At 42.3% G+C, this 22,109-nt stretch overlaps 1 protein-coding gene across 1 annotated transcript in view; it reads right to left on the reverse strand.

The window, feature by feature from the left end:
* Positions 1-1,230: 1,230 nt before the first annotated feature.
* Positions 1,231-22,109, reverse strand: part of NIPAL2 (NIPA like domain containing 2) — a 47,080-nt gene continuing 26,201 nt past the window's right edge. Inside the window, exons 4-11 of the mRNA XM_052704448.1 lie at positions 19,442-19,501; positions 17,375-17,496; positions 12,034-12,130; positions 7,727-7,862; positions 5,145-5,233; positions 3,377-3,440; positions 2,041-2,135; positions 1,231-1,728 (exon numbers count right to left, since the gene is read on the reverse strand). Of these exons, the coding sequence (XP_052560408.1) occupies positions 1,634-1,728; positions 2,041-2,135; positions 3,377-3,440; positions 5,145-5,233; positions 7,727-7,862; positions 12,034-12,130; positions 17,375-17,496; positions 19,442-19,501 (758 nt within the window). The 3' untranslated portion in view covers positions 1,231-1,633. The remainder of the gene's footprint in view (positions 1,729-2,040; positions 2,136-3,376; positions 3,441-5,144; positions 5,234-7,726; positions 7,863-12,033; positions 12,131-17,374; positions 17,497-19,441; positions 19,502-22,109) is intronic.

Here is a 22,109-nt window from a genome sequence, read left to right on the forward strand (position 1 = left end):
CACACTGCTGGCTCATGGCCAACCTGTCGTCCACCAGGACACCCAGGTCCCTCTCCACAGAGCTCCCCTCCAGCAGGTCATCCCCCAGTCTGTACTGGTGCATGCAATTATTCCTTCCCAGATGCAAGACTCTACACTTGCTTTTGTTAAACTTCATCTGGTTTCTTACCGCCCAGCTCTCCAGCCTGTCCAGGTCTTGCTGAATGGCAACACAGCCTTCAGGCGTGTCAGCCAATCCTCCCAACTTCGTATCATCAGCAAACTTGCTGAGGGTGGCCACTATCCCCTCATCAAGGTCATTGATGAAGATGTTGAACAAGACCGGACCCAGCACCGACCCTGAGGAACACTGCTAGTTATATGAGAACTGCTATGGTCCCTCATTGATGTCAGCTCTTCAAATAAGTGTAGAGAAACTACCATTTAATGAAGGAAAATTTGTGCCGTTATTGTGACTCTAGTGACCCTATGTTTTACAGGCTTTCCTCATGCAAGATTACCATGGCTGTAGTAAGGGTGCAAAATTTGCATTAATTTCTATTTCAGGAGTATTTCTGCAATACCATAGAATCACAGAATAACTGAGGTTGGAAGGAACATTAGGGCCCACCCAATTCCAAGCCCCTGCCATGGGTAGGGCTGCCACCTGCCATCTCAGGCTGCACAGGGCCCCATCCAACCAGGACTTGAGTGCCTACGGGATGGGGCATCCACAGCTCCTCTGGGCAGCTTGTGCCAAGGTTTCACCACCCTCTCCTCCCTGGTCAATAGTTCCCAAGATTTTATAAATATTTTTATCACTTTAACTATCATACAGAGCTTTCTTGGGGTGTTGAAATACATATAAAGAGAGGAAGCCTGGATCCCTTTTTTTCTCTTTGCACTTCCTTCATTAAATCCTCTTTTCCTAAAAACAGTGGCTAAGCCTCAGACTAGTCTAGACTAATTTAAAATATGGCCAGTCCAACTCAGTACACAAGACATGGGAAGGATATAAAATGCCACACTTGATTGTTCAGCTCCACCTTGGCTGGATTCCTTGCAAATATGTGCATGTGTGTCCTTTGAAGATAAGAGAATTAGTCTGATAGCAAAAGATAATCAGGATTTTCCCTCTGCACATAGTAAAAATGTGTATACATGATTATTCATACCTCATATATACCTACAATTTTGATTATTGAACAAGCAGGATCAGATTTTTAAAGGCAGTAGATATACAGCAGAATATTTTGAAGTCTCTCACAAAAATCCTCTTTATTTCCCATATTTGTCCTTAAGCATCTATGCACATCTGGGGGTTTTCAAAAACAAATTTTAAAAATCCTGTCATGTGCCTATTTGCATTTCTAGGCAATTAAAAGTCTAAAAATATCCGTACTCGTCACTGAGAGGCATTTATACTTCTAGAACATTCTGTTTCATTAATGGTTATTAAGTTTTTCTTAAGGTTTTCTTTATCTTCAAAACACATTTGGGACAGCCAGAGGATAAATTAAGTAAGATTAAATAACATATGACTCATCAACGTGCAGGAATTCAATGTCTACTTGAGTACATCCAATGAAAAGGTGCTGCAGCTTCTTGTTCCAGTGGCATTCCTCTCATTAAGTGGAACGTAAGGTGCTTTCTTTCAGCTTTGATTTTTCCCCGAGTCATCTTTATTATTCAAAGTGCCATAGCATGAACCGTAAGAATCTGGTTGTATTTTGCCTGTCAATTTTTGTCCTAAGGAAATGGGGTGAGAGAAGGGAAAAACAACAACTCTGTGAAGAATTTTAATAAAACAAATCCCCCAACCAATCCATCATTTGAACATTCCTTGCTCCAGTAATCATTGTTTTCATTTGACTGGTTGTAACAATAGCTTGGAAAAACTCTCAAAAATTATTTGAAAAATCTGTTGGGAACAGGAATAGAAATTAAGGGAACAGTATATTTATTAAATACGACTACAGCACATTTCTGACTCAACTCTCCTAGGTCATTCCATTATCTGATATCTCATTTTTAAACAGACAGGAAAAAAGTCCTACTTACCAGGAATACATCCACAGTCAATATAAGGAACTTGTAAATGCTCCTCTTTTTTATTTACTGCAATTACAAATACACTGAGGAAAGATAGGAGACACCTGCAAAATAACAGTGGCACCGTATTATTAGGAGCAGTTCACTGCGTCTGAGATGAGAACTTTTACCCATGTTTCTTGTTCAAGGATTTCCAAACACAAGCTGCTCTGTTCTCAAAGAGCCGTTTCCTCCTGGCTGTTCTGTACCTTCATCTTGAGCTCCTGTCAGACTAGTTTGTGCCTCCTGAAGCTTTACAATTGCTTCCAAGGCTTTGTAGGGAAATGATGCTTTCAGTAACATATACCTAATCAAATACCTGTGAGAGTGAGACCGCAACCTTTGGGTTCCTGACCAAATCTTGACACAGCGTCTCAGCTAGCACTGCAGCATCTGTGATTTCATCAATAACTCAGGCTTGTTGCAGACAATCAACATCTCTGTTGTTTTTCTCACTCGACTGTGTGTCTCAGGGGCAAGCTGTAAGCCAGGAGCAATGAGAAACTGCTACGCTTGGACAAATCTCCTATCCACTCTGTGTTGGACACACAATCACTAACTCTTGCCTGCCAAATCCATGGTTGGATTTGCTCATCTCCATTTTCTTTTACTTTTCCCATAGTCATGCAACACTGCAGTTCTGGGCATCTACTGCAGTCTGACTGCAGGGGACAAAGATGTCTGCAGCTGTTGGCCCGGCTGTTTGACAGCAAGGGGACAAGATGGTCCCGCAGTTCTGGAAGGTGCTATTAACCATCTATATCCCATCCTTAAGTAATATTCACCCCTCCCCTGAGCTGTTGCTGTGCTGGCAGCCATCGGATTTCTGGCTCTCGACACTCAGGGTCTTCTTCAAATGTGTTTTAATAGCTTCTTAGCAGGCTTCCTTGGCACAGGAAGATCCTTGTAGGCAAGCAACTCCTCTAAGTGCCCACATCTAATGGCATCAAAGGGCAGCTGGACATGCAGGTGGAACGTGCCATGGGAGATTTCTCACATAGGTACAAGCACCCCTACAGCATCATCTTTGGTGGAGAGCATTGGAGGAACACTTGCTGCTAGGTTTTCATACCACTGTGGTAGCAGTTCGCAAGTATCTCACATTTTTACATATTTGGATTCAAAATCGGGCCTCCAAACTCCCATAACATAGATATTAAGTCATTCCTTTAATATCTTTTCATCCTACAATTCCTTAATACTTTAATAACAAGATGGGTTCTTCTTACTGAGAAAAGAAGGGGTTCAGCAAGGCAATGCTGTTGCAGTACAAGCGTTTGTGCAGATTGTAGGCTGATACACTTACCCGAACAGAAACATGAACACGCTCAGGAAAGTTGCACTTTGGAATTCCTGATAAAATATGACCCCTGGAATGTGACAGAAACAAGAATTGCAGATCTTGACTGGATTCCAAGTGATATGAATTACAGCTGGGAGGGTCAGGAGCAGTGTCATGCTCAAGTGGAGCAAAAAAATGCCAAATATGGTATTAATACACATTGTGGTGGGTTCATATTATATACCCGTATGCCATTATCAAGGCTTTCTCAAGATACTGCAAGAGACTGGAGAAGATTTAGTCTATCGGGCTGGAGCATGTGCTATGTTAGTAACTGCACAGATGCAGGCTATTTTTTGCATTGTCAGCAATAGTTTTTGTGCAGGTCAAACTCAAAGTCTAACTCACGGGCATACAGCTAGCAGGTTCCTCATGGATTTAGTTAAGCCACTCCAACAGTGTGGACACATTAACTCCAATTGGGAACAGGTTTTTGATAACTAGCTGTGTCCCTGGTATTTGCACCAAGTTAAGGGCTCCAGCAGCCAAGTTTGCCAAATCCTTCTGGCTGAAGGGATCACTAACTCTTTCTGGTCACCCCTCGAACAGGAATTAGCACCTCTGCAGTGGAGATGACAGAGCCAGATGTGTATCTGGATCTCAGCTGCCCTAATGCACAGCCAAGTGTATTTGTTTTAAACCACTGATGAGCATAGTTTTGATTAGAAACACCAGAGTGTGAATCAGAGCCACTGAAGTGTGTCTGTATATTCAAAGACTGCAGCTTGGGCCGGGAAATCACGAGAAGAGGTATCTTCCACCAGTATCCCAGCAAGATTCAGCAGAGCTTGTTCTCTAAGTTCTACACTGGTTTAACTAACCTGATGCAAATGCATATGTATCCAGTCTCAAAGCCATTAAGCCATTCCTGAATAGGTACTTGATCTCTTACTGAGGCACAAGGCCAATTTCCCCATATGGCTGCAAGAATGCAACCCCCTTTTGGAAAAAGTCTCAGTCACAAACTGTAGGCCTCCTAACGCAGGTGCTGAGGGCAATCTGTGCACGAAGCTAACTCTCCTTCTCATTAATGGCAGCTCTGCATGAGAAACTCCTGTGCAGCAATGACAGGAAAGCCCCCAGTGTGTGCTAAAATGAGTCATAAATGTTATAACAACACGATCATTTTGGCTCATTGCTGATACAGCGTCTTAGTTGTCCTCCCTGCTCATGTTCTTCCACTCTGCACCATTTCCAAGATCTGAAGTTCCTCTTTAACAGCACCGAGTTCAGAGTTCTCACCCAGAATAAAATGCTAAATGCTTAAAAGGTCTTTGGAGTCATTTTATTTCCTTCACTTAACCTAGAATTCCACCTTCTGAAACTGAATATACACTAACTACTATGAATCACAGCTGGTTGTTATTTGAGCAGTTTGCCAGGCTGTTAAAATTACTCTACCAGCTCAGATATGGGGAGGTTGGTGTGCACATGGGAAATGCATTTGCTTGATGTCAAGATGCGGCTAAGATAAATGCAGGTAATTCTAGTAAGCCAGTAAGGCACAGCAAGCTGTACATATCAATTCTGGTAATGCCAGAATTCAGTATTTTTTATTTTGCTTTGAAAGTTGCAAACTGGCTCATTTTTCAGAGCATAAACACCTGTCACTTAGGAAAATCTTCTTGTGGAGACAAATGTGATTCGTTTGTGGTTCTGTCTGAAGACAGTAATGTCTGAAAACTCAGTGTTTAGAAAACCATTCTATAGAGACTGAGGGTCAGAAACCAACCTGATATGATGGCGGTCGTGGTGCAGAACACAAAGTTAATGGGCACAACTGCTCTTGCTTCATATAGATGCATTGCTTGATTTAAGAACCTGGAAAACAAGTGTTATTGCACCACTTGGCTACAGGAGATTCATTACACTTTAAGTAAAGTTAAGCTGGCTTCTGTCGGTTCAGTGTGACCATTTTTTTAGTAGCTTTTGGTAGCAGTGGTAATAAGAAGACAGTTGGGGTAGATGATCTTAGAGCTATTTCAGAGTCATTTAGAATCATTTCCAACCTTGTGATTCTATGATTCTATGATTTCTTACCACTACAGCAAATAGTCCTTGACAGATAGGTATGTGTATTGAATTCACTTACTAGCTCTGACTTTGCAGAGTAGAAACAACAACAACAAAAAAAGAGCAAAGCAAGAAAGCTGGATTGGATTCTTCTGGCCATAGACTGCCAGAGAGACCTTTGAAGTACTGCTGGAAAAATTGCTTGCCACAGATAAGGGAGGAATGCTAGGATATTGCTGGCCACGGTGTGCCTCAGCTCTTGGAAGAAGTGCTGCCAGGGACAAGTTGCTCTAATTTGAGCAGGTTGGGTAAGGATATATTTCCAGCGCGGACATGCATATGCAACTCCTCACAGAACTGTTGCTCAGTCCAACTTGGCTAAAGCATGTATTTGCATGTTTATCACCCCATGCAATCACAGCCAGACACACTCAGTTCCACTAGAAAAGTCCAGGGAAGTGGCTCCAGGCCTGTGCTCCTTGGTGTGGAAACTCTCTGCTGTGTTCCTCAGAAAGGCAACCCAAACCCTCATCAAAATAATCAACGTGAATTTGCAGGAGCATGTGAGTGTGCACTGCACACAAACATGCAGCACTGAGGCACCGGTCATGGAGCAGCCCACACATTCTGCATCAGCAAGCAAAGAAGGCCAAGCACTAACCCACTTGTAAGGAGACCAAAGCCATCAACATTTACCCACAAGGTGATGAATCATGAGCATGAGCTCTTGGATGCACCGATAGTCTGTTACAGGAACGGTGCATTTCAAACTGAAAGAGAAAAATCAGAAGACTGAAGAGTGCATTCAAAACCTATAAAAAGAACCACACTTAAATGTTTCGGTGGTACAATATATGTGAACAGCAAAAATCCAAGCTTGGATCTGTTTTAGCCATTAAAGTAATTGCATGGTTATTTTAGCAACTGTTGAACAGTCTCCATGGTGCTTTAAAAATAAAGAAATTCTACATATCCACAGGATAGTCAGGATTTTGAAGTCATTGAAAACACCTCATTATTTTCTCTCACTTGCCACAAACTTGGTCACAGGGACTAAAACAGTGATACTAAGCCCAGCAGTGAGTCGAGGAGGATGCAGCAGCCCAGGCTGTCATTGTGAGCTGACATGACAGTCAAGTAAAATAAGAGAAGAAACAGTGAGAATGAAAAAAACTAAACTGACAGCACTGTCAGTTAGAAAATGTTTCCAAACAGAGCAAGGATGAAGAGTCACTGAGCCCAGGAAACAAAATGGGCACATTTTCATTTTGACCCAGCAAAAAGAAATAATGAAAGTGTTGGCAAGGACAGGTTAATTCAGCAGCTTCCTATTGGCAAGGAGAGGTTAATTCAGCAGCTCCCTATTTACCAAACTTTTATTTCCTATTTTTAATGCCCTGAGCTGTTGTCCTGGTGAAGACAAGCTGGTTGTAAATCACTCCACTATCAGTTATGGCGAAGTTCCTGAGTCAGCCATGGAGAGCCACTGCACAGTAATGCATGGACTTTCTGATTACACATGGAAATGGTATGTTCTGCCACAGCAATGCTGGATTGGCTCTTCTACCAGAAAATAATCCTGCAAGTAAACACTGGAGCAGCCTAGATGAAATTACCGAGTGATGCTATCACCACCTGAAGCATAAAGAGAAGGGACTCTCTGTTCAGCTGCAAGTCATATTTTACCAGGCTGCCACCCCCAGCAATCTGCAAAGCCAGCCTAAAACAATCACTTAACAGGCCAGAGGCCAGCAGAGAAAACTCTGATGTCCCCCATTCACCAAAAGCAAACTACTTCCTAAAGCAGTACAGACATACAAGGCAGCAGAGAGCAGCATGCACATGTAACAGAAGCGGGGAGAAAGTGGGGGTTAACGTTAACTCTTCTTCAGTATGATGAGTGGCATGAGCTAGGGACAAGAGGTGCAAAGTGAGGGTAAATGCGGCCATTTGATTATTCAGCACTGAAGGTTTCTGAAAGTAATAAAAAAAAAAAGTATCAGGAATATAAATTTTATGTAATGAGTCCAAAACTTGTGCCGAAACAAGAACTATATTTGGCCAAACTTTGTTTAAGGTGATAGTGAGAGAAAGCATCTGTCTAACTAATCAATTATAAACTGAGAAATAAAGCCTAAATAAACAGTATTATCAGTTGTAGACAATTCATGCATCTTTCAGGGTTCTGCCAGGAATTTGCTGCCTTTAAGAGCAACTTACATCTAGGGTCCATGTCAGTGCTGCAGAGAACTGACAGATTAATTGATACAAAGATGAGGGGATAAGTAGAAACTCACTTACTTGACCTGGAAAACACAAGAAGTTGCCATTAAGATGAGCATGATATAGAAAACAGGGTAAGTTAGCTGCATTTTCCCTTTGGCAGAGAGCGTTATCATGCTGGCCACAGCCTTCACAGCAATGACAGTCAGCGAAGCTGAAAGGGAAAAGGAAGGATTAACAGGGCAGGACCCACAGTGGTGACCTCAGAGCATCAGCGAGAGATGTGCCATGAAATTGATGCTTTGAGAGACACCGAGGTGGAGTTTGGGCACCTAAAGCCAAACGTGTGATTTATAAACATTTGCTAAGTTGATGTCTCCGCTCAGAGCAGCCTTAACTGTGTGTGTGCTTTACTGATGTGTTTTGCAGGTCTTCCAGAACTGATGTCTGCAATAACCTTGCATCTGTCCAAAGTCTCTCTGCTTTCAGTGTGGCGGAGGTAATAGACTAATAAAATCTTGCACAGTGTGTGAGAAAGAGACAGAAATTGAGCTGCGTTCAAAGAAAGACCCCATCCATTTTGTGCTGCTGAGTATATGCCCTCCACAATGGGCAGAGGTGCTCAAATAGCCTCCACATCTGCCAGACATCCTTTATTCAGCCCAGCTGTTAATCCGGAGTCCTTCTTGCATTGTGCAAGCATGAGAGGCATCCTTCTCCATTCAGAGAAGCCAGCACACCTACTGGCAGCCTGCACATGACATGGCAGCCAGAAATTACTGCTAACCCTCAAGATTTCTCTGCTGAGACAGGAGCTGGTCGGAGCTGATCTGTGGGATCGCATCACCAAGCATCTAACTTTCCCACAGGTTGTGTACAGGGTTCAAGCAGTGAGCACAGGCTCTGCACTACATGTCAGGGGTGAGTCTTAAGACCAGAGAATAGTGTGTTTTCAATCCATTAACTCATCTTCAGTGCATCACAAAAAAAAAATAAAATAAAATCCCAGCAGACGATGATTTGGTATATGTCAGCAATTTGGAGAAGTCTTGCAATGCCCATCTTTGAGAAAGGAGCTGAGAGCTGAGCTAAGAGCTACTTCAGGTTTCTTTTTGGAGTGCGCTTGTGGTTTGTTGAAGCTAAACTAACGAGGTTGTGGTGACAGCAAGAAAAAATACAACAACCTCAAAACAAACTGATAATGGTAAGAAGAATCAGGGTGCAGTGGTGACCTTCAAAGAGAGGTAATTCATTGTCAGGAGCACCGCTCCCCAGCTGAGGTCCAGTTCCACCCTGTTCCAGAGCTGGGAGTGTTGGATTTCCGTGTCTGATTCATCCTCCTGTCACTGCAAAATTCAGATTGGCAAGGCAAACTGCATTGTGCAAAGAGTTCAGAGCAGGGGCTCGGAGGAAAGGTAGGGGAAGAAGAATGGATTTGGGCCTGAGGTTTTGACTGCAAGCATTTTTCTTACAACAAGTCCAAAAGTTCAGAGGGAGTTTTGGAGTTGTATACACTTGTGATGATTCTGCTCACTATCAAGGAATTCACTCCTCTAACAGCAACCTTTGCACCCAGTGCTTTACTTCCTGCTCTATAATTGAAATAGGTGGAGTAGTTCACCAAATACAGCATAACAGTGAGCAGGATGGGTCAAATCCTGACCCATGCTAGGGCTTATGATAAAAAGCCAAAAATACACAAAGCCCCCACCAAGCAGCCCACATAATAACTGAGATTTGTGTTGCAGCTGGGAGAGTTATTATTTTGGAAAGAACAATTCCAGGTAAGAGTCAGCAGTTTGAATTGTCCAACTAAGTAAAAATTGCTGAAAATTAGTTTCTGATAAAAGCATAATTACTTTCCCTTATATTTTTAACAGACGAGAAAAAATAAGCAGAAGGGATTTTTTGGTTTATGCTGTTATTTTTGTTTTGACTTTGTTTTGTTTGAAAAGATGGAATGCTCTTTTAGCTAACATAGACCTGGAACAGGTTTCAAACCCCTAGGAGATGGTTTCTCTGTTTCTGATAGAATGACCCCTTCCAAGCTAGCGTGACAAATGATGCCACTGTCCAGCTGTTAGAGCAGGAAACTCAGAAATCCCACTTTAATCTGAAATATTGCCCCCAAAATTTATGATAACTCCCAGTATAAGCATGAGGTAAGATAAGTCTCACCAAATGGACTTGAAGATTTACAGTAATTTCAGATTTCATGATCACCTCTGCATTTTCTTTGTAATGGAAGTAGCTTTCCCATCCAATGGAACACGAAGGATGCCTTTTATTTTTACATTTCATTTACATCCATGTGAACTCTCCACCAGGAATGAATCTATGCAGATGTTAGGTAAGGCAGAAATCTCCTTCCCGTGAGCTCTCCTTGAGAATTTTGGGCATGGTGACCCCATTCCTCATCTGCCTGTCCTACAGCCACTCCAAGGGCAGGGAACACACAGGATGGCTGTGAGCCCTTCCTCACATCCTCATGGCTGTGCCCAGCAGAAATGTCAGATGGGAAGCACTGCAGCTCTGCAGGGACTCCCAGGCACCAGGACAGCTTCAGGAGCTGGAGCCAGCCAGAGTTCTGCACTTCCTGCTTGAGGGAACTGTCTGAATTTCAAAATTTCCCATGAACCAGGATTTGTTTGTTTGTGCCTCTTTTAATAGAGCAGGAATAATGACACATTTGTCCTAAAGCTGCACATGCTCACCAAAACCTCAGCAGCCACCAGCTGCAATTGTTGTTTACGCTTGATTTCAGCCTTCCCACCAAGCTGCAGTGAGTGCCTCCTGGGCTTCCTGCATCAGCATCCCCATACGTCCAGTTGGCACTGCTGGTGTTGGGACTAGCAGGCTCCACAGCAAAACAAACACATAGGGCTTCACAGCCTGATGGACCAGCTCTCCTAGACTTAGCCCAGATGACTTTCTGCCCGGTCTGCCCCAAACTGTGGAAGATGGGCATGGAACTCCATCCTGAGTTCTTTAGCTGTGTGGCAAGAACGCCAAAGCTCTCATTGACCAGGAGCACTGAGAGGTTGGAAACCACTGGGCAGCTCAGTGAGTTCTGCCAGAGCTGCCAGGCTTCCATGCTAGGAGTTGTCTGGACTCACAACCTCTCTTCCAAAGCGAAACAGCAGTCAAACAGACTGATGGCTTTTGGGACTCTTTGATCTCTGCTTCATCCAGGGAGAAGGAAATCCTTCAAGGCTTCTGCAGAGCTGCTGATCCTAATGTTCAAGGTGCTGGGAAATTTAGTAGGGGGACAGTCCCAGAAAGGTAGATATGAAAGGAAGTCTGAGCTTTTCAGCTAGGTGAGAAGCCAGGCAGGAGTCTGGAGGAATGTGGCCAATAAAGCTGCATGTGTTTTACAGTGTATCACTGGCAAACTTCATTCAAATTCAGTTTTATCAAAACAGTTCTGACCAGCTCCATGAGAAATGCTCTGTCTCTGTAGGATGACACATCCATCCAGTGAACGCAGTTAAAATACAAGGGTGTCTCCTCCGTAATGTCTCCTATTTGATCATGTCGGCCCATGACATCAGAGGCTCATGTTGGTATGGCAGTAGAGGTTTGAACCTTCCCACCAGTATTCTGTTACATGTTTCTGCTGTGTGACAGATGGCAGCAGAGGGACAGTCTGACAGAATGACATTGATGTGGATGTGCGTATGGAGATGGTGTACCATCAGGGTTTCATAGACAAGTTGACAAGACAAAGATGAGAAAAGAGATGGAGCAGTGACAAATTCTTAATATATGCCTGCTTGCAGTGGAGTTTAAAGGCAGCCTCCTGGTATTTTTCATAACTGGTTCCAGTTTGACTTCAGTGAAAACTACCTGTCTCTCTTGTTTCTCTGGGTATTGATTCTTTTCTGGTGGCAGTGTTAATCAGGGGGCAAACTTCAGTGACCTGCTGAATGCTTGTTGTGTTTCTAGAAAGATGGTGAAGTACAGGCACCCATGTAGTCACGGAGTGTCACTGCATATGCTTACAGAGTGCTTACACAGTCTTAAAATTGCTGTAGCTTAAACAGTTGATTTTCTCAGCTATCCTGCTCTGCTCCACAAAAGAAAGTTTCAAACAGTTCACTTTCCCAAGATCCAAAGCATTGGTTAAAAAAGCTTCACAGTATTGTTGCACACACCATATTCATATAAGGAGCTCTCTAAAGAGAACTAGCTCCAGCAATGAGCACAGAAACTACATTCCATAATTGGCTTCCCTCTTCAAAAAGACCACAGTAAAATGATGTGAAATATTTCAGTGATTCTCCTTCCCTTTGAAGTGACCCTAATCTAAACAGGTTGGGGAGTCTGGGTGACAAGGAATTATCAAGTGACTGACAGGAACATCAAAGTGAGTAATACGTTCTTACCCAGCATTGCCACCATCATTAACAAAACCACAATGTGCTTCACAGCCTTTCTTTTGTAAAAATAAAGGAGAACGCAGAATATTATAATTCCTAAAATCTGGAAATAAAAGGGAAGAAAGTTAGAGCTGTAAAACTGTGTAATAAATGCTTCATTCAAAGTCTTGTAAATGTCATGTTTTTGTAGTTCTAGCTATATTTTCTCATTGGTAGCACTGGACGATTTTCAAGGTGACAGTAAAGATATCTATAATTACTGAAAATATTTTTTTCAGAACTTCTGTGTTTTTAATTCTTATAGAGTAAGGCACTTACCTGGGGAAACAGCAGTTTCTCCTTCTGGATATGATATTCTTAGTGTCACTCCTTGTGATGTGCAGAATGGTTGTTGACCTCTTTGCCCTTCTCTCAAGCCCTGCTCAGAAAAATCCACCTAACCCAGCCTTTCTGCTCTGACTTGCTGCCATACATCATCAGGGAGAAAACATTTATTTGCTGTGGCATTTCTCAGATGGCAGGGTACCTGTCAGGAGCTCACCTGGAAAAGCTCAGTGACACACCAGCAGACCACACTGCAGGACAGCTGCAGCTGCTGAAGCACTTTTACTCACACTGCCCATGGTCCAGACTTGCTCCCTCAATAACATCTGACAGCTGGTTAAATTTATGGACTTGCTGTTAATTTGTCTCATTGCATCACCACCTCAGCAGAAGCTCCCTGCTGTTCCAGCTGCCCAAGCCACCACCAGGCTTTCCTCTGTGCTTAGTGGTGCCGAATGGCTTCAGGGAGTGACTGAGCTTCCACAGCATCCCAAAAGGATGGGGATTCCTCTCTTACCATGCATAGTGTAGTTGCACAAATGCCCCTCTTTGCTAAAGTCAACAGAAATTGCAAGTGCAGAAAGCCTCTTGAAAACAAGAATGAAAGGACCTCAATTCTGAGGGGTACTGATAGCCCCCTGACCTGAGCAAGTGGATGGAGAAAGAGAGGTTGGTGCACATGAGGAAGTAACTGAATGGAGGAAATAAGACAGAAAATGAGATTGTCATCAGTATTGAATCTGATTATTTTCATTGTTTTACCAGTGAAACAAGTCAAAGAAAAACCTTGCCTCTACTCCTTTGGCTCCATCAATACCATGTTATTTTATATTCTATAAAGCCCCTCCACTCTTAACACAGCACTCCAATAAAGAAGATCTGGGTGTTGCTCTGCTGCTATTTACAAAGAAGGAACTGAACGATTAGCAACAATAGTTACATAATGTAAGATTGCAAATTTCTCATCATGGAAAATGAGTGCACAAGTAAGAAGCTGTCAGCTGCATTCAGCAACTAACATTTTCTACCACGCTCAACCCTCCCCCAGATTATTAGTGTGCAAAAATATGAACAGAATGTGGTATGCTTTAATTCACTTTTGATTTACTTTCATACTGATCTCTTGCTCTTGAAGACAACTGAGACACCATTGCAGCTCAAAACAGTGCAAACACAAATTTAGATTTTATAATTTTATACCACCATTATTCAAAGAAATTCAAGCATTTCTTACAAGTGTAAAACAAACAAATAAACAAACATTTTTTGATAAGTGTTTGAATGTAGGAAAGCATTTTGCTACTGGTTAAAAGAAACAGAAACATTTCTGGACTAGTTGTTCTATCATCTTTGCAATCTCTTGCAGAATTCTGCTCTCCTCTCCCTCCAGAACAACACCCCTTGTGTGCCTGCAGGGATGAAAGCTGGGACACCATATGGTAGAACGAGGGCTTTGCCTCAGCCTCCCAGTAGGGAACCTCTGCAGCCTACCCAGCTTCATTCAGCAGTGTAACACTGGTTATGTCTCAGCTGGGAAACAAAGCAGAAGACATGTTAGCAACTGCAGGCTTGTGAGTTCATCTTGGTTTCCCTGTGGAAAACTGCAATGGTTCTGAGGGAACTCAAGAGGAAGAGTAAAGGCAGCAGCGTCACTGTTTGTGCCACTGGCAAACACATCTCAGGGCCTGAGGGAAATATCACATTATCCAGCTGCAGTTACAATGGCCTTCAAATTGCTTCAGTTGCCTTTTGTTTTGTTTTTATTTTAATCAGAGAACAATTGCTAATGGAATAGAAGAAAGCTGTGCTAAATAAGTATCTCCCATGTGGAAAGGTCCTCATGCTAGAAAGAAGTTCCAGAGATGTCCAAGAACTCTTCCTCCATGATGTGCTGGCTCAGGAGGTGAAAGGCTCAACTGGCTCAGGGTGGGCAAGCAGAGAGTTGTGACAGGGATGGGGACGTGGCATCATGTGACATGGCACTGCAGGACCTGCTCCCAAGGCCCTGGTGTAAACCTGAGCACCCACTGCCTATCCCAGCTGCTTGGACTGGTAGTGCAGAGCATGCATAAATGCACGAGACAGCCAGCTGTAAGCAGCCAGCTGTACCTCGGGTATCCATTCATTCTATACTCCCTAGACAGCTTTAAGAGATCCAGTCACCATGAAAGAAAAGAGAAGTGCCTTTATATGCAGCTGAACCTAGGAAGAAAGCAGATGCTTGCTTTTCAGGGCTGCTATTTAAGTTTATACAACTCTCCTTTTGCACATTTTGCATGAAATACAAAAACTTAGTTCTTACCTCCTGTTGCCCAGCAGCCAAACTGCTCTTACCATCAACAGGTCCTCTTTAATCAGAAGACAAGGGGAGGACACTGCACTGAGTCACACTGCAAGCGGAGTGCATGGCTCCTAACAAGACCTCATGCAGAAGGGGTCCTTCCTGGGGGTGTTCTAGCTGATGCCTTTGGTTGTGTCTTGAGAATTATGCCAAGTGGTGCTCAGTTGCAATAGATGTTAGCTGCAGTTGTGTTAAGTACAGCAACCAGGAATGGGAAGTGTGTAGAATCTAACAACTTTCTTAATATATTCTGTTTATAGAACTGAAGGAACTTGACTCGTTTACAGTAATTTTTACAACTGTAACTGATGTGCACTGAAGTCTTCTCAGGTCCACATTATCAACATTTTTATAATTGTGATGTTTTTTATGTTTCTAAGCATTATCAGAACCTGGAACAACATACTGCATTGTCTGCCTCTGTTGTTTTTCTGAGACAGCAATGCAGGAACCAATGAACCAGAATGGTCTCCTAGACACTTTGAAGGAAAAACAGAAATGTTTTGAAACTGATTTTACAGATATTAAAAATTCGCAACCCAGTGCTCACTACTCTTCTGTTTAGGGAAGTCTAAAAGCTTCATCCATAACTGATGTCTTCTGCAGTGACTCAAAGTGTGCATATACAAAAAAGAAAGAAAGCTAAGATAGTCATTCCCGCTTAGACATGAATGCGAAGTCTCAGAAGGTGGCTTGAAGTTGTCTCGTGGGAACCACAGGCTATTTCTGCAGAACTCCACTGATGCCAGTGGTGAGCCACAGGAGGATGGTTTATCACCCACACAGAACATTTTGTACCACTGGGGCTTTGTATTCCTCAGCAGACCATACTTCAGGACTACTTTTAGAAAAACTGTTGGCCTGCTTTATATTGCTGCACTGTCTCCTTTCTATATATATTTATACTGGATACTCAGCAACTTCTGTAGCTGTAGCTGTGCTTTTTTATACATCATCATCAGCCAACCTGCACTAGAAATTTCACAAACAAATATGACGAGCTAATTTCCTGTCCAAAGAGAATATTTACAGGAGGGTCTGCTTGAACTTCCAGCAGCATGCCAGGCACATCAGGCTGGTACCTCTTGAAGAGACTTTAATTCTTCCCTTTTCTTTTGAAACAAAAAGCTCAAACCAAATGAATCTAGGGAGTAGAAGAAACAAATCAAGCTTGATTTGTTGTTGAATCAAGAACACTTGCTGTGTAGTTGCTCCATTCTCCCCTGCAGTCCATGCTAGAGAACTGGATGCTGGCTGAGGCAGGGAAAAGAGAAGAGGGGAAAGAAAGTCGAGGGGTTGCCTGTAACTTCCTTATACTTTCTCCTAAGAAGAACAGAATAAAATCTTCGTATGTATTCAGCTGTGTTCTTATTAAATGTTCCTGAAATGAAGTCTTTGGGAAAAGCACTTTTTCAACAACCTATAATAACATGTGCACATTATATGGCACAGAAGTTTGTGGTGTCACAGTGGGTGGATGGAGGGTTGTCTCCTTCCACATTCTTTACACAAAAGGGTGAGGCAGTAGTTAAAGTCTGTACCTAGAACAACAGTCTGTTTTGGTACCTATAGGTGGAAGCACATGGTTGAAGAGAATATTCAGTAGGAAAAAGACAGGGTGCTCAAACAACTGAGTTTTTTGTTCTGAATTACCTCCTTAAAGGGTCCCCCTCCCTCTGCTAATTGCACAGACTTGCTGAAGCTCTTGTCAGAGCTGAGGATGGCCTAAGTGAGTACCCCAGTACTCCTAGGCATTGCCTTCACAAGCCAATCTGCTACATGATCTAAAGTGCATGCTATGTTACTTATGTCTTTGGAGTGTAACCATTAATTTCTTTCCTTGGGTTGGATTATCATATTTCAGAAGCTTTAAAAGTGCACAAATAATAGAGCAAGAGGATCAACTTTTGTTTTGTGCTATCGTGTACTTTGTGCTCAGCAAGTATTCTCAATGAGTGGTTAATATGTATTTTAAACCTGCATGCTGGATGAAGCATAAAGACCCTCAGTCCGCCTACTCAGTGGTTTTCTAACTCAGCTTCCTCCTGGAGAGAAAACTGGGCACTAATAATCTAACCCAAGTGAGAGAAAAGTAACCACTTCTGAAGCATCTTTTACATTCAGCAGGAGGAAAAATTTTTCAAAATTCCAGAGAGGAAGAGAGAGAGAAATTCCTCCTGTTCACTCTTGTCTTGTTCCTGATGCTAATTACATACATCAAAGAAACTGCATGGGATTTGAAGTTTGTATGCGGATAGTTTAACCAAAATGGCATTTTTGTATTTAATTCAAACTGCAGTTCAGACGAATCTGAATGGAAGTGAGACAGGCTATCTACGTTTCAGCTTCATACAAAGCTCCTTTGGGGTAGACTCAGCAACATGTAGATAAAATGGTGCGATATAGAAGAACAGAGGAGTATTTTCAAAAGTGCAGTTCCATTACATTCCAGAAAAACACTGTAACTAATACATATATACGCAGACAGTGTGGCATGAACACATATTTTGGTTCAGCACATTTTCAGCTTGGAGACTGGAGCTCTCTTGCCTGTGAAAACCACACAGGGAACAATGCCTGTACCTGCAGCAGCAGTTTTTCTGCCACTAATTCATATGGCTGCCCACAGCCGAAGAACCCCAGTTTCTCTGATTTAGGCAGAAATGTGAACCAAATACTCACCACGTATACCAAGAAAGGCCAGCTCACTAAGTCATTCTGTACTCGTCTTGCTGTGAGCTCTTGGGGTACATTTGGAGCAAATGTCACCAACAGGAATGTCCCTACTACTGCCAGAGTTCCTCCTTTAAAGAAAAGGAAATAATGACCTGTTAATACATGTAACTGTGGTGATTCTTGCTCTCCAGCTTACTTAGAAACAGCTTCAAAAAGAAGACTGAAGTCTTCTTGATCATATCTGGGATTAGGTATTTGGACTGTCTGTGGTTCTATCTAGTACAATTTTTATTAAAGACATAAAGAATTTTGGAATTACAAAATAAAAAGCTGTCAGTAAAGCCTCATGGATTAGGATCACAGTGCAGCAGCAGATTTTCATTTATGCTCAATTCTAATACCAAGTGCTTTGCAAAGGAGAATTGATCTTTTGTATTCTTCATAGGCACAGTGCAGGTCGCAGAAACTTCTCCTAACCTGGGAGAACATGTGACTAAGACAGATCATCAACTGGCATAAACACACTGCTCTCCTGAAGTCACTGTGTCCACAGAGATTTGTTCACAGAGATCTGCCATGCAAACAGTAAGTGCAACAGATAGATTCTAGTCCAATGCTTATGCAAAGCTGTCAGGAAGCCAGTGTTTCAGCCACTCCTTGCTGCACTTGCAGACCTATGAACTGTTTTATGAAAGTCCGATTTGCAAAAGACTGCTCAGCCATTGGGTTGCTGGGGCCCCTTTTCAAGGTCAAACTTGCATTGTTGTGCTTTTAATAAAAATCTGGAAGTTCTGCCTTGTGGACAGCCAGCTGACAAACACAGATGTTCATTGAGTTGTCTAGATAGAAGTGAGCTGATCCTGAGCTCATAAGCTGTGCTGGATTAGGGAAGATATTAGCTAATCAATTTTTTTTCAAGCAATCTTTAAAATTCTTGGCAAACCTACAAATCGGTGTGGAGTACAATGCTCAGGAATACAAAACAAAGCACATCCGGAGGGTTTTGCTGGCACTGCTATCACACACAATTTCTTTGGAAAAGCAGCACTGTTCTATATTTATGTGCTCGCAAAAACATCACCATATTTCCCATCATACAGCTCATTCCTATGGAATGTAGCAACATTGTTAAATCCTTCTTGCATAGTCTAACTCACAGAAATAAAATAAATCAGTGCTGAGCACTAGTTAAAACAGCCCACAGTTATAAGGCCATAAGGGAAACACGATCAGTTGAGGGGAGAGGGGGAATTTTGAACGTAGCAGCTGAGCTGGCAAATTTGGATCTCAAACCTAAATAAATATTATATAGTATTCCTGGAACAATTCTGAATGGATCTCTCCAAAACATTCATGAGAACAGCTGGGATGAACTTGTTATAGTGTGGACAATCAAGCCTAGATGCTGGAAGCTCTGCAGTAACACCAGATGCCCCATGGCAGGTACCTGTCAGGTGTGCTCTCCATATTGAGAATGTTTGGTGCAAAATCCAAATTCTGAAATATGCTTGTCTCTCACTATTACAAGCAGGGCAGTTTTGATACGTAAAAAATCTTGGACACACACACACAAACATGACATACTTTTGTAATGAAGACCACATTTCCCAACAGAACTCTTGACAACATGATTGCTTGCTCTTTGAAGTGATAAAATTAATACCAAAAGGGAATTTGCCACTTTTAATTGAACTCAAATTTTTGTGCAATATCTATGCAGTAAGAAAAAGAACCTTATATTTGAATGAATAACTCAATAATATCATTAATTTTATTAGAATTTACTCACAAAGATAACGTTAAATACAACCTCACAAGTAAAACCAGACTATGAAAATAAATCTGAGCAAAGGACACATAAGGAATGAGTTATGGCTATAAGCTCAGAGGATTTGGGAGCGCAGCCTGTTTCACATGCACTGAAGATTCTCCCTCTTTTTGTCACTTCTTCCCAATTTTATAAGTAACTGCCTCAAAACACTCGGGAAGTGGGAGTGTGAAGTGGGGGGGTTGCGTGAGAGCTTCATCTTGCTAAGCATATGGCCACACACGTCCATATTAGCAAACACTTACCCAGTATATCTGCAGCCCTCATGGTCCTCTTTAGGAATAAGACAGAAATAAATGCACTACCTAGAACAGAAATATCAAGTCTTTTTTTTTATATATATATTGGATAGAATATCAAGTGCTATAGCAAAAAGCCACTCTGAGCCAAGTATAAATATATCTCAAAGCTGTTGCACTGTACCATGATATAACCAGACAGGAGTCCATTCCAGCAACCAACCAATACTTAATTTTGTATAATTTTAGACATAACCAGCATGCTCTTACGTAGTTGAAGAGCTCCCACACAGACACTACATGAACTGCCCTGATTCAGTCATATGTGGAAGCATCAGGAAACTTGGGTACTGATCAATCCTGCTGTTCCACTCCCTATTTTTCCCACAACTATCTCCACGGATTCAGACAAGGCATAGAAGGATAAATTTCTGCTTCTCCAAACTTCAGTGTATTAGAAGCCTGTAAGTAAACTAGCAGAAATACAACTGAAAGGAAGAAAACCACTGAAAAATCCTAATGTCATGAACAAGTGGGAGGAGGAACTAGTACATATAGGAGGGCTACTCGCAGTCTTCTAGAATGACTTGTAATGAGAAAGGGGAAAAATGGAAGTGAACACTTGAAATGTTCGCAAAAATGGAAATGAACTCATCTTTCCTCAGCAGCTACACCCCTTACCCAGGTTTCCCACATTGCCTGTGGCAGCTTCCAGCCCAATTCAGCAGTAGGGAGTGGGTGAGCAGCAGCAGCCATCACAACAGTATTTCTGGTGAGCAGCTCAGTCTGGACGTGTGCTAGAGAAGGAAGAAGGGGTTTGGAACGAAGATGTACCACTAAGATTGTCAGACACTTGTAAGAAGTGGCTCTCTTCCAGTATGCAATATTAGAGTATCTACAGCTAAGGGGAGGCAAAAGAGGCTGAAAAGCTAAAAGAGGTGGAGAAAAGCCTTTGGGAGAAGTTCACTGGTAATGTTAGATTTAGAAACTTCAAAAAATGAGATTTAGAAACCTCATTGTCCCAGAAGGGACTGTGAAAGGACACACTGAACCTAAGTTGCGGGAAGCTGTTATAAGTTCTCTGTTCCTGTCTACATTAGTTATTGGTTTATTCTTGAAATAATAGATCTTTTTGTGACCATCTTTGCATCATTATCATTCCAATGGAAAAATTAATCACTTGTTAACTACTAGATACACTCTAGATATATCAAAATAGGTTCATAACAAGATAATTAGAATGAGAATTCAGCATCATGTCAGTAGAAAATGAGACAAAACTTAAACTGCATGAAGAGTAATGGAGCTCTTTGCAAATGAATAAGAACAGTAAAGGAATCTCTAACTGAAAATGCCACGCTGAACGCAAACTATCTGACACAGTTTTCTTTTTAAATGAAAACTCTGCTATAGAAGACACTGGTATCCAGGCAACACTGGCAATACTGGAGCTAACTAGTTTCTGAAAAGAGAGAGGATAAAAGGCAGGAGAGAAGCAGCAGCAACCTGAGTTAGTGCAGGAATTAATTACTGCTGTCAGAGCTCTCCCAAACCACATCTCAGACCACCCCATATGTAGCCACTGTAACAGTACAGACCTGTTGTTTAATGAACTGATGTCTCAGTGATTTCTTTTCTTGACTACTTTGTCTGGGCTCCCCATGGAGATCTAATAAACACAACACAGAGTTCGATCCTGGTATTGGTATCCAATTTGGAGTGATATGATTTAAGCCCATATTTCCACTGCCTGGATCTCTGGAGATGATAAATAGCAACCTGGGTACACCACAATCTCCGAGGCTGGCAGTACGCACAGGAATGCATCCAGATAAGGATTCCAGTCACTCAGCCTGTCATCCACTTGAATAATGCAAATGTGGCAAGCTCTTTCTCCAGAGATAGCTGGTAATGCACACAGGAGATCACAAGCTCAACAGAATATATGTATAATTAATGCTCTTTATGATGTGTAATATGTAGGGGGATTTAAAAAAAAGAAGAGGTTCAGAGAATGTATATTAGGCCACCTGGGATGGGAGGAATTGGTAAAATCTGAAGTAGGAGGGAAGATGCCAATGGAAGAGGAGCAGAGTGAAACCCAGGGGAGACTTTGAACAGAAAAGGCACCTGTCCCCGTGGATAAGCCACCAACACTTAATATGTACTCAGGTGAAGCAGAAAAGCAAAAACCTCACAGCCTCAGGTGCATTCCGCTCCTTAAAATGTTCACTTCTCAAGCCAGTGTTAGCTGACAAACATTGTTCCTGCCATCTCCTCTGTGCACGGTGACCTGCCATGCTATGGGCAGGAGGCTGGGACCTCCTAAGGTCCCCTCCAGCCTGAGTTATCCTAGAGCTGTGGTCACCCCTGGCAAAAGAATAAATGGGCTGCCAAAGGCCAGAGCTAAGCACACCACATATATGAGTAAAAACCCTTCCCATCACCCCACCCCAGTTTCCCCTTTCCTACGGAAGGTCCTCTTGTTCCCCTCTCTGCCACAGGAGCTGTGGGCATCCTCTGATGTTATACCAATGTGGGAAGGAGATCACTGAACATTGTGTTCAACCATATGAATGAACAGACTAAGGAAGTTGGGCAATCGCTGTGCTGAAAAGTATTAATGCATCTTTCCAATTCTTCATTTATTAGCCTGCTTTTCTTTAAAATAATA

This window comes from Tympanuchus pallidicinctus, unplaced genomic scaffold, assembly GCF_026119805.1.
Source record: "Tympanuchus pallidicinctus isolate F22 unplaced genomic scaffold, pur_lepc_1.0 scaffold5, whole genome shotgun sequence".
In the NCBI taxonomy this organism is placed as follows: Eukaryota; Metazoa; Chordata; class Aves; order Galliformes; family Phasianidae; genus Tympanuchus; species Tympanuchus pallidicinctus.